The sequence below is a fragment of the Giraffa tippelskirchi genome, chromosome X (assembly GCF_054371585.1).
Source record: "Giraffa tippelskirchi isolate mGirTip1 chromosome X, T2T-mGirTip1v1.2.pri, whole genome shotgun sequence".
Lineage (NCBI taxonomy): Eukaryota > Metazoa > Chordata > Mammalia > Artiodactyla > Giraffidae > Giraffa > Giraffa tippelskirchi.
In genome coordinates, this window is record NC_137289.1 from 23,450,200 (window position 1) to 23,463,277 (window position 13,078).

Here is a 13,078-nt window from a genome sequence, read left to right on the forward strand (position 1 = left end):
CAAGGATTGTTCGGAAAAATAGCAATTGATAGAAAAATAAGAACAAGAGTGGGAAAGACAATGCCACAGAGGGGGCTGGGGCAAGGAAGCAGCCCAAACCCCTCCTTCTCTCTCTCCACCAACAAACCCAACGCTTAGAGGGAGAGCTGGTAGGGCCGGACCCGCAGCCCCACGTCCCCCAGCAGGAGTGGGGCCTGGCGGGAGACCAGTCTCCTGCCCTCACCTAGGAAACAGCTGAGGCCTGGGTTCAACATCTGGCAGGAAATCCCAGAGCCCTCTGGAGATTCCAAAGGAGAATTGGGGGAGGGCAGAGGGAGAAGGAACTGAGGACAGAGAGAAGAGAAAGGGATCCTTCAAAGGCAAGGAGGAAAGATGGGGACAAGGGCAAGAGGGAGCTGAGAGGCTCAGTATCCAGGGAGGGCAAGGCCCAGGTGGGGTAGGGTAGCCAGGGGTGCAGGGGAAGAAACTGTGGGAACAAACCTATACTGTGCACTCGGAGGGCAATGGGAACAGTGAGGGGGAGGCAACCTTATCCTTCAAGACCCATTCTCAACTCTCCATTAGAGTAACTTAACCCCTTACTCCCACAATCCTCCCCTTCCCCAGTAAACAAGCATCTCCAAACAGCAGGGCTGCTGCAAAGGGCAGGGCAGGGTGAAGGAGGATTGGGGGGTGGGACTGGGGGAGGGGTGAGCACCAAAGCCTCAGGATTCACCCTCAACCCCCCAGACCTCCGCCAGCACCAACCACCTTCATTAGTTACAAGTCAATGGCCCCCACCCTTCCCTGCCTCCTCCCCAGTGGTGGAAAAACACCTGGGAGTAACTTTTTCAGAGGGAAGAAATAGCTTCAGAGCTTGATCAAGAAAGACAAAGAAAGGAGGTGAAGAAAGTCCCTCAATACAACAAGTTGTCTCAAATCATCACAGTGATACAGACTTATCAGAAACCAATGAAACAATACAAATTAAATACTAATAAAATAAATACTATGGAAGACAAAAGAACACAGGGGAACAGAGGGGGCGCTCAGAGATTTGGGCTTTTCTCATTTCTCCTCCGGACAGGCCGTGGCCACCCAGGGCCCCGGGTTTGGTCTTGGTCACACACAAGGAGGCCAGTCCAAGGGACCCTGGCGCCACCTCCCACCACCCCTGGGACCTCTTGTCCTCAGACGTGGAGTTCAACTTTCCACCCCCATCACCAACCACAACAACAATGACGATGACAGGGAGATGAGAACTAACTGTAACCAAAAAAAAAAAAAAAAAATCCAGTCACTAATGCTGGCATCGATAAGGCGGCTTCTTGTTGGTCCGTATTATTGCCTCTTTCTGCAGTCTGGTGCTCGGTGGGGGAAAAACATGGGAGGTGGGGGAGGGGTGAACTTGGGAGGAGAAAGAAGAAAAGGGAGGGGCTGTTTTCCCGGTCAACTGTTCCAAGGCTGGAACTCTACCTCGGACCCTAGGAGCCGAAGCAGCTCCACCTCGTACCGCACCAGCTCCACAGTCTCAGAGGAGCCTGGGGCGGAGGTGCCATCCATGCCTCCAGGCCTCTCGGCGGGGGTCAGCAGCTGACTGGAGGCCACCTGCCGGTAGAACTCAGCCTTGGGCAAGGTGGCGATTTCAAAGTGCGGGAACCGAGCCTGAAAGATCCTCGAGGAAAGCTTCAGCCTCTTCAGGACGTCGGTAAAGAGAAACCAGTTGCAGGGCCTGGAAAAGGCAAGAATGGGAGTTAGGGGAGGGGGCAGAAGGGACAGAGTGGGGTGCGGGCACTGGGCGCTGGCCTGGCTACCCCTCTGCTAAGCCCCTGACTTCTTGGGTGTCGCAGAGGTGACAATTTTCTCCTGTCCCCTACACTGGCAGGCCCCGGGCTTTCAGCTCAATGGCAAGCACTCAACCCGTGACTGACCCCTTCCAAAAAGTGGGAGTAGGAGGGAAGTGGGCCTTCCAGAACCATAAACTCTGAGCAGGCATCCCAGCCTTCGCAGCCCAGGTGACCTGGAATTTACCCTCTGTGGGGACCAGTTCTGCCCCGTAGCAAGCCCTGCCAGCCTGTCTGGTTTCCCTTTCCTTGTCTCACTCCTGCTTCCCCTGCCTCCTTCTTCTCCAAGATCTTCCCCAGCAGAGGGGGAGCCGTGGAGAAAGGCCTAAACTGCGGGTAATCCAAAAGGCATTTCTCTTTGGCTCTGGAATGCATTAGACAAGTTTTTTCTCCAGCGGCAGCACCATCGTTTCTGCAGGGCTGCAGCTCACGTTACAGCTACAGCTAGTCTGACTTTGCTGAGCACACCCGACTGGGCGGCAGCCTGGGGACAGCTGGGAGGGGGGCTGCAAGGCCGCCCAGGGCCAAACGCTGGCTTTGACTAAACCGGGAAGAAATGCTGCGTCCCCATGTTAGTGGCCCCTGTTTCCAGGGCTGTCTCTCCTCGCGATCCGCCATTCCATTGTCCCACTTCCAGCCTTTGCCACTTTTAGCCTGGACTATATTGCATCAGCCTTCTAACTGGTTTCCCTCTGCCAAGAGTCACTCTTCCACACCCCCAACTCACCCTCACTGGATCCTCAGTTACTCTTCATTTTCTAAAAAGGAGATCAGACCCTTTCACACGGTCACTAAACCACTTTTAATAGATCGCTAGTATCTCCAGCAAAAAAACCCTTCAAACTCTTTAGCATGATTATTATGCAAGACCTTCCAAACAAACCACATTCAACCCCTTTGGTCTTCCATCCACTCAATCTCTCTCTCTTACTCACACACAGATGCGCACACACACACAGGCTGTATACCACCACCCCACCAAGTACCAGCCATTTAATGCAGGACTAGCCCTGTTTTCTGAACTTGAATGTCTCAGTGCCTTTGCTCATGCCACACCCTCCATCCTCGTCTCCTCGGCAGCCCAGTGCAGACACCCTGTCACCCGTGAAGACTTTCTCTGATGTAACCGGTTACTCATCCCATCTTCCACAGTCTCCTGGCACTTGGTCTGTACCCCTATTATAACCCGGTAACGGAGCCCATTTCGGAAAGAATATAAAAGAAATGCAAACTGTGGTTCTCTCTGTGGTCCAGGAAGGGGAACTTGGGGGGGACTGGAACTTATATTTTTTCCTTGACACCCTTCTGAACTGTTTTATTATTTACAATAATAAATCTGCTTAGGAATGTGGTCTTTTATTAGAGTTCATGGTATACTTGTCTGTGCCCTATACCAGACTGGAGAGTCTTTGAAGGCCAGAGCTATATTCCAGCACTCTGGGTTTGACCTGGTGCAACTGCTTAAGACATGATTCTGGAATTGAATGTTCTGTATGCACCTAAAACTTCTCCCCAGACCCACAGTCCTCATCCTAAAAGGCAGCATTTCTTCCGAATGACAGTGACCTCTATCATCTCACACAAGCAGGAAATGGGGTGTTCTGGGTTAAGAGAAAGGGGGTTCAGATGCCAGATCCCTGAACATCGCTTTCAAAGAATGGAAGAAAACCCCCTCAGAACACTGACAGTGGTGATCAGAATTCAGTCTTGCTTTCATAAGTCACCAGGCACTTCTGAAGCCCACAGGGCCTCAGAGTCATCACTATATAACACCCCCCGCCTTTTTTAAGACCATAAATTCTTACACAGTGCTGCATTTGTGTGGAAGGGCAGATTCAGAAGCTGTGCTTGACAATGTAGCATCAAGAAAACCAGCTCTGCTGGGATCAAGCTCTCAACCAAATACCCACCTGCCACCCAGTTTGCTTACTGACACTCAGCCCCTGGTTGCCCCTGTTCTGTCTGCACCTAAAGCACACTACCCTGGTCCTTTTACCGCCTGGGGCCCAAGATCCTATTTCAGAGAAGGAGGTGCTGAATATGTTGGAGGAATTAATTAACTGTGCAATACTATATCCCAGAGGCCCAGCCCCGCCCTCAGGGATCAGCTTACGCCCAGAAGAATAAGGACCAAAAGCCCCTGAAACTTGATTTCCTACCAGTGTCATCATAGAGGCTATTTTTATTCTTATCAGCCCAGGGGGGAAGGGATGCAAAGAAACTGTGGTCTAGTGGTTAGAGTCACCAAGTGAGGGGCTCCCTCAAAGGGCTCCTAATCCATTGTCCACAGACCCCCATCATGTGCACTTCATGTGCTTTCATTTAAAAAAAAACAAAGGGTCTGATATTTCAAAAGAAAAAGTATACTTTTTCAAAGTATATATCAAAGAAAAAGTATACTTAAAAGTGTTTGCAAAGGTTTTGAAATATGTGAAGACACCAAGAAGAGCACACTTAATGATGGAGGCCAAGATACCCTGGAGGAGGGCATGGACAAACTACTCCAGTATCCTTGCCTGGAGAATCCCATGGACAGAGGAGCCTGGTGGGTTACAGTCCAGAGGGTTGCACGGAGTCGGACACAACTGAAGTGACTTAGCACTAGCACAAGAACAAAAGGCCAATGTATTCTGTATCTTCCTAACCAGCATGGCCATGGCCCCGCAGGCTGCTGAGCTTCCTTCTGAATCATCAAATAAAGGTGACATTGGGTCCACTCTAGTGCTAAGTACCACATATATTCTAGTCTCTGAAAATGGGTGATCCTTGTTATAATATGTGTGATAATCTGAGAGGACAGCAGCAACGCCATCACCTCACCAACATTAAGGCAATGAGCAACCAGCCTGTGGATTACTTAAGGACCCCAGTGGCCCCACAGCTATGGAAAACATGTCCTGGCTTTTCCAAGAATTTCAATTTCAAATATTCTATCTGGCTGTCCCCAGAAACCACAAAAATATTTCAGAGATTCTAATAGTTCACCAGCCCAGATATCTCCCAGATCATCTGTTACACCCAGAAACAGCACAAAGATTCTTCAGAGTGAATCTAGGTTTTGGTTTTGGAAAACACACATAGTCAATGCACCTAGAGCTATTCTGAACATACCTAATCTGGGCTGGAGAGTCAGGCTGGACTTGGTCATATTTTCTCCTTCCTGTGCTCTAGCATTTGTTCTCCAGGTCTCAGCTTCCTGCAGGAGAACTCCATCCTTCCCAGGATCCTAGCGCTCGGTCCCCAAAGACCACTCAAACACTTACCCGCGGGACACTGACACTTGGAGGTTGTAGCAAGGGAGAAGAGGCTTATCTGAGAGCTCAAACATAAAATTATCCTCTTCCACATCATCTCCTTCTTGATCAGAGCTCCCAGGAGGATTATGGAGGAGGTCACAGGCAAACCCGTCTTTTTCCTCTGTAAAGACATCATATAGGGAATTAGTACTCAGCTACATGCATGATACCACAGAAAAGAAATGCTCCAACAAGATACAGATCCCTGGTTAGGGCCAAATGTCTCTGATCCTTGGGAGGGCATGTGAACATTCTAGACCTGGAAGGTAGTGCTTAGTGGCCACAAATTCATTATACTCCTCCACCTTTCAACTGGGAAAAAAGCAAGGAGGTGTGAAGGATGTGCTGCCCAACTGCTGGAGACAGAAGCCTGAAGACACCATCAGCAGAGGCAAAGGAAAATACTTGCCCTTCAAACAACAGCTTTGAAAGCTGCCTGCCTGCCTGCATGGATCCCCCGAAGCTCAGTGGCAGGGACTAGGCCTCTAACTTTTCCTAGCTGCATGCCTGTTCTCCTGCTCCAGCTTCTCCCAAACTTAGGAGTGGGCACCTTCCTCAATCTGGGTGAGCACTGGATGACAGCCACAGAGAAAGGCTCACTATTATTTTGACAGAGGAAGGCTCAGTCTGGAGCTAAGGACTCAGGAGTTGGCAGCTCTCTCAGAAACTGTGTGCATCCTGGGTACAGGGTAGGGAGGGATGGTAGCTGCCAGATGGGGGGCTAGGTCCCTTTTGAGTGTGAGCAATATCAGAAGAGGTGACAGTGCACATAGGGGCTTCCAGCAGGGTTAGGAAAAAGCAACGGAGGAGAAAGAAAGCTTGGGAGAGAAAGAATTTAAAAAGTACCCAGGGTGGGGAGTGGTAGAGGTCTAATGACAAATGGCTTTGTCCAAATCAATGGCATCTCTTGATTTTGGCCACCAAGTTCTGAGTCTGGGAGAAGCATGGGCTGGAGTGGGGGGTGAAAGGGTCTGTAAGCTACCAGCAGGTGAAGAAGGGCTACCTCCATTGGGTCACTCCTGTCTTTGAGAAGAATCAGTGATACCCAAAGCAGATCCCATACATCTGAGACATAGACCAGGGTGGGAAGTATCCACTTAAAGCTTACCCAACACAGAACTGCTGTAGAAGTCCCAGGAAACGCCAGGATCACCCTCTGCCCGGCCCTGGAGATCTGAGAGGTGATCTGATGAAAGAAGAAAAGGCAGTGAGAATAGGGGGTAGACTAAAAGAGGAATCTAGAAGCAAAGTATATCCATTTGGCATTAGGAGAATGGGCGATGGGAAGGAAGGACCACAAAAGGGGCCAGGAGAGACCCCAGAGAGATGTGCTATCCATCAGAGGCTACAAACCAGTGCCAAGAGCCAAATCTAGCCCACTGACCACCTGGGTTTTGGCCCAGTGTTTTAAACCTCCACAATTTAATTAACTTCTAACATTTTAAAGTTGGGAGATTTCACTTAAAAATTTGGATTTCCAACTTTTCTTGAAAAAAAATCAAGAGATCTGGCAACACTGCATCCACATTCCTGCATGTCATCAGTTGGCTGGAGGGAGAGGTGACATGTGCGTTCTCCAGTTCAGCAGGCCCCACACAGCCTGCCTGCTCTCTAACATGATCAGTCTGAAGGCATTTAGGCCTAGGACCCCTTCTTCAAATGATGTAGGGCATTATTACTCTGCAAGCAGAATCCTAGAACCATCCCAGGATTTCAATCACCTGCTGGTCACAATGTTCATATATCCAATCGTGATCTTGCCAATTCAAAGGAAGATAAAGGAAGCATAATCCCTTCTGTCTCGTCTTTGAAAACATGGAATGGGGCGGGGGATGGCCAAGTTTATCCTCATGAAAACCTATTGCTTCCATAGCAATACCCAAAAGAATTAAGAACAGGTATTGCAACAAAAACTTGTACATGAATGTTCCAGAGCAGCTCTATTCACAATCTCCAAAAAATGGAAACAACTCAAATGTCATTCAACTGATGAAGTGAGAAACAAAATGAAGATTAACACAATGGGATAGTAATCCGCCATTAGGAGAAATGAAGTACTGATACACGCTACCTACAACAAGGATGAAGCTAGGAAAAAAGGAGGCTAAGGGGTTAGGACTTAGTGCTTTTTCTTTTTTTGGGTTCGTGGCTTACAGGATCTTAGTTCTCCAACCAGGGATTGAACCCAGGTCCTGACTTAAGTTGGGTTAAGCTCCAAGTTCTAACCACTGGACTGCCGAATTCCCTCTCCCTAAAAATCCATTTCAAACCACCTTTTGCTTACACACTCTGAGAACTGACATCAGGCCACCTCTTAGCCTCCATTTCCTAGCTAAGCATCATCTAGATGAATTGTTTCACCTCTTGGCTCCATGTGGACAAAAAGCAGGATTCCATGACAAATTCAACTGTGTCATCTGTGGGCACATGGCCCAGTAGTTGCCAATGTGCCATGTAGTACAGGTGGTAAGCTGATTTAGCTGTGTATGGTTGCCATCCAGGTGCCCTCAAGTGACACCTGGGCAAGAGGACAGGAGAGAGTCCAAAGGGCACAGGTTGGGTGAGGGTGCCCCCTGAAAACCAAATCCCAGGAGGAAGTTGGCAGCTACTCTTAAATAAGTAGAGCTAAGTTCCTGGATGGAAGGCACCACCACATTTCAGGATAGCTTCCCTTTGGGTCACACATTCTATCAGCAAAAGTGCCCATCAGCTGTTGTGAGCTACTGAAAGAAGTTTGTTTTTTGGCACCCCCCTAGGAGATGAGGAGTTTCTTCTGAGAGGAAAAGACAGTCAGAGAGAAGCTTTCAAAGTAATGGCTGAGGAGCCAGAGTGGAAAATCTTTCATCACATATATGAGATCTTTTGAGTATTCCATGAAAAAACTCTTGAGGTCCCAGATGCCAGCTTATCTCCTCTTCCGTACTCTGTGCCATTTGAGAGTTGGAAGTAATTTCTTCCAGAGGCGTCTGTCAGGTAGGTGACTATATTCCATGCCTCACCCTGCACTAGGTGTCCTGGGAGATAAAGGAGTGAGATTGTAAGTTCCCAAAAGTCAGGGACTACATCTGTCCTGCTCATCACTGTCTCCCCAGTTCCAAAGCCCAGGTATCTGGCACAGTAAGAGCATAATAAACACCATGGGGGAAGTAAGTGGGGGGAGAAACTACTACAAGGCAAGACTATAAAGTCAAGGGCTTGCTTAGCCTGCGTGCTTGCACATAAGGATTCAAGTGTCTGCGGTCACCAGAGGACTCCAGCAGAGCAGCCCTCGCTCACCATACTCCTGGGGCTCCTCTCTCGGACCTGCCTTCAGAGGCCCCCAGGCACTCATCTAATTCTCCTCACTGACAACACATCTCTGTCATCTGCAGGTGAATGTGCCTTTTTGAGATAGCCCAAAGTCAACTGGCACAGACAAAGATGCCAAAGTCAGAACTGGCCCACAAGTGGTGCACAAAAGGAACCGTCGAAGTCTGCTTGACAGGGCAGCTTCAAGGCATGTTTCTACACGTGTCTTCATGTATAGTCAGGATGAAGAGTGACTCCTTTTCCTTGATTTTCCCTTGTCCTCCCTGTAACTTTGAGTTCTTTTCTCTTATCCTTGCCTTCAAAACGTACCCTCAGCCCAGCAATCCTGCTTCTAGGTATATACCCCACAGAATTGAAAACTTGTATTTAAATATTTGTTCATGTGTGTTCACAGCAGCACTAGGCACAGTTGCCAAAAGGTGGACACAACCCAAATGTCCCTTAACTGATGAATGGATAAAAGAAAATGTGATCTATCCAGACAAGGGGATAGTATTCACCATTAAAAAGATGCCACTATGTGGACAGACCTTGAAAATATGATGCTACATGGAGGAAGTGAGCCTCAAAAGGCCTCATATTGTATGATTCCCTTTTATATGAAATGTCCAGAATGGGCAAATCCACAGAGACAAAGTAGATAGATGGTTGCCAGGGGCTGGGGTTGGGGGTGGAGAACAACTGCTCAATGGGTATGAGGTTTCATTTTGGGGGGATGAAAATGTTTTGGAGCTAGATAGAGGTAGTAGTTGTCCAACATGGTGAACACACTAAATGCCACTGAACTGTTCACTTTTAAATGGTTAATTTTATCTTACATGAATTTCGCCTTGATTAAAAAATTTTTTTTAAGTATTCAGTGTGAGTTGTGGCCCTGGCAATAGAAGTTTCTCTATTTCCTAGGGTCCCATTGTACCCCTGCCCATCTCCTACAACCAAGTCACCAGCTGAGGGACATGAAAGGGGAGAAAAACAAAAAACAAACACTCATCGACAGGGGGTCATATGGCTGAGGTCTCTGGCAGGAAAAACAAAAACCTGTGATTCAGTGACCTCAAGTGGTAAACTGCTAACCCTTTCATTGGTGGAAGGAAAAGCAGTCCTGAGAGTTCCTCCAATGCCCCAACCCAAACTGCAACAACTCCCCCCGGCTCCCACATTCTTTCTGACAGAGGATGAAAAACCAGTCTGTTTTCCTTTGGCTAGGCTGCATATTATTCTTTTCTTCAAAGGGTCAAAGGGAAATCAGTCACATGCCTGCCTGTTATCTGGCCCAAGAAGGAGCTCTTCCAAAGGCCTCTTGGAGGGTTTGGATGGCTTGGTTCTCCAAGGACAAGGATGAGAGACAAAGGGTTCACTGTCTGACCTCCAGTACCCAGAACTGTACCTGAAACTTAACAGGTGCTCTATAAACATATAGATGAATGAACACATGAAGAAGCAGGACTATACCCTTCAGGGTCTTGGGAGACGTGGGCTTCATGCTAAGCCAAGGCAATGGAGGAAAATCCACATTTTCAACCCACACAAATCACCAGCATCTTCTGCTTTACAAAAGAATTCACTACAGGATACCACTCCTCTGTGTATTTAAATGAGGATTTGATTCCTTGAGTTTTCCAGGACAGGAGACTTGCACAAAATGCAGGATGCTCTACATGAGGCGCAACCCAGATGCTGGCTCACCGTTTCTGCCCTTGACACCCTACAGGGACTCGCCTTCATCTGCTGCCCAGTGGGATCCCCACCGGGGGAGGAAGAAGACAATGAATCTGTGGGCAATTTGGTCAGGCAAATGCTTGGGGATGAACAGCAAAGAGCTTTTTAACTACCTCAGCCAGACAGGTAAGGTAAAAAGAAATCCAGAAGTCCACACTGATGTATTGAGGTGTGGCGGCTGGGGAGGTGGGGCAGAGGAGGGAACCGCCTCCCCAGCCTTCAACCTCATGGTGCTTCCAGCAGCCACTCTACCCAGTGGTTTCTTGAGATTCAGGGCAGGGGAGAGGTAGGGAGCTGATACGAAACAAGAGAAACACTTCATTGGAGGAATCGGAAAAGCTCCTGGTGATGGTTACTCAACATTGTGAATGTATGAAATGCCACTGAATTGTTCACTTCAAAATGGTTCTGTTAGGTGAGTTTTTCCTCAACCTTAAAAACCCTAAGTGTTAACCTCTTATCCCCTCACAACAGCCTTTGAGCTCAAGTCCCCCCTCCCAGAGCCTACTGACTGCTGCCAGTGCCTGCTTCCCCAGCTGCCAAAGTCCTAACCAGCTTGAGCACTTTCCCTAATGGCCAGTCAGAGCTCTGCCTTTAATTGGCACTCAGTATTTGCATGGAAAAGAGGTGGCCCAGTTTTAACACTCCTTTCAGCTCCTGGCCCCCATTATGAAGTTATAGTTCCGTGCCCATAAAGTTGAGAAACAATGTCAAGAATTGAATGGAGGTGTTCAGCCTGGAGAGGCTAGGAAGTGCCAGAATTCAGGAAAGTTTTCTCTTGTGTCCACAGCACAGACTAGAACTCGAGTTAGTTTAAGGAGGCATCGAAGGCTTTCCAGTAGTTGGGATTAGGTAACAGACATGAGAAAAGAGAAAACTGTGTTTACTTCTCATTTCTTAACTACTTCAAATGGTTTCAACATTCAAACTCCTTGGGGATTTTGGAGAAGAGGTCTGCGAAGAAAAGACTTTGTGACCACGGAGGTTAGAGACAGCTTTATTTGCACCCAGAGGGCCCCAAGCCCTCAGGAGGGTGGTCTCTAGCCCAAAGAGGCCTCTGGATGAGACCTGCTGGTCAGAGGAGTGCTTCATGAGGTGCTTTCATCATGTTGAGATGCTCTGGATGTTCCTGTGTGCCAGCTTTCCCTGGGAACTGAGTGGAGTGCAGACAACAACACGTGTTCGTGTGGAGGAGAGTGCAGGCAGTGAGCGGTATGTGGGAAGGAGCCACAGAGGGTGGCCTGCCCCGAGCCCCACGCAGCCCAGTGATGGTCCAGCTAAACTGAACAAGAGTCCCCACTAGCCCAGAGCAAATGCCTGAAGGAGTGTCCCCATGTGGCTCTGCCCTCACAGACGGGCCTGGGCCCCAGAGCTGGTAGAGGAAAGAGGCAGTCCTCCTGCCCCAGCCAGAGAGGCTGGGTCCAGCTGTGGGGTGGAAGCCTGGCTGTGGACTGGATGGGGTGGCCGGGCAGGGGTCAGGGCCTCCCTCACAGCGTCCCATCACTCCCCCTTCCTTCAGTATCTAGAAGGCCCTTCCCATCTAGTCCTCCTTCCACGGGGACCTTCGGCTCAGGCTACTACTTTGTTTCTTCCTCGAGGCATCATCAGCTGCCTGGTTAACCTGTATTCCATAAACAAATGAGCTCCTGCTTGGGAGCCTAGGACTGTACCTGATGGTGGGGTGGGGGGTGGGGGTACTAACTGAGGCCACAGCCTGGGAGAGAGGAAACAGTCTTGGGCAAACCCTTGGGCCTGCCAGCTTCCAGGGTAAGAGGAGCTCTACCATCAACATCGAAGCCTCCGAGGAGGCTCAGTGCCACAACCTCCAGCTGCTCCGTCTACCCAACTGCGCTTAGGCAGGCTAAAGAAGTCACCGCTGGAGCAAGAGCCAAGCTGTAATATCACACAGGAGGTGGGGTTCCTTTATTCAGAGGTCAAGTCTGAGGAGATTTCCACTGAGCATGCCCAAGCCAGACTTCCCTCCTCCCACTCCTCCCACTGCTCAACTCCATAGAGCTATCTAACTGCAGACAAACAGCTGTCATCCACTAATGAGAAAACAAATGCAAGTTGGCTTGTGGTGCTTGTCATGGGCCTTAAGACTACTTTTTTCAGAGGGGGCAAGTGAGGGAGGAAGAGCAAAGAACAGGAGGATGCACAGGGAACATCACAGTTACCACAAGGTGTGAGGAATAAAGCATCTGGAGGGGTCCCCAGGGTTGAACTTTGATCACCAACAGAGATAAAGTGCAAGTGCAAAAACAAAAGCAAACTGTTAAGTGTCACCTCTTTGCAACTGGCAGACCATTCAAAGCACAAGTCCACACATTTTGCCCCAAACTCAAACTTCTAGTGGGGCCACTGTCCCACAGAGAGGCCTACCTCATACACGGAGTGGGAAAAGGGGTCCCCAAGGGCAACCAGGGCCCTGAAGAGGATGCATGCAATGAGGACACTCACAGCACAGGGACAAGAGGAAGCTGCCTGATGACTTTTTAAAGCTCATAGAGATTTCTGAGTTGCCAGAAAGAAACACATGAGGAGAGCTGATGCCCCTCACAGGAGCCGCTTGAGGTGAGCGAGATGAAGGGCATCTCGGGAGCTCAGGGGTCAGAGTCCTGGTAAGGAGGTTTTGAGTCTGGGTCATACTCACCACTGAGAAAGCGCTTCATGGTGTCACTGCTGGCCAGCTTCATGGCTGTCTGTCCCGAGTAGGTGGCCAGCGTGGGGTCGGCCCCATAGGACAGCAAAAGCCAGATGGTCTCCAGGTTGTCATTGACCACTGCATCGTGAACTGGCCTGCAAGGTGACACAGGGTGAGAACAGCAGGGCCCAAGTAGGAACCTGGGTGTCTCGGCCTCAGACCACCTTGGCAGGGAAAGCAAAGTGAGAGGAGCCCAGTGTAACGTGGATAAGAGGGCAGGGAGCCAC

The 13,078-nt window shown here is 49.3% G+C and overlaps 1 protein-coding gene across 3 annotated transcripts in view; it reads right to left on the bottom strand.

The window, feature by feature from the left end:
* Positions 1–879: 879 nt before the first annotated feature.
* Positions 880–13,078, bottom strand: part of BCORL1 (BCL6 corepressor like 1) — a 59,598-nt gene continuing 47,399 nt past the window's right edge. For all 3 annotated transcript variants that reach the window (XM_081566619.1, XM_081566620.1, XM_081566621.1), the window contains 4 exons: positions 12,801–12,946; positions 6,228–6,305; positions 5,087–5,240; positions 880–1,711 (listed from right to left, as the gene is read on the bottom strand). In XM_081566619.1, coding sequence (XP_081422745.1) covers positions 1,429–1,711; positions 5,087–5,240; positions 6,228–6,305; positions 12,801–12,946 — 661 coding nt within the window. In that variant the 3' untranslated portion in view covers positions 880–1,428. The remainder of the gene's footprint in view (positions 1,712–5,086; positions 5,241–6,227; positions 6,306–12,800; positions 12,947–13,078) is intronic.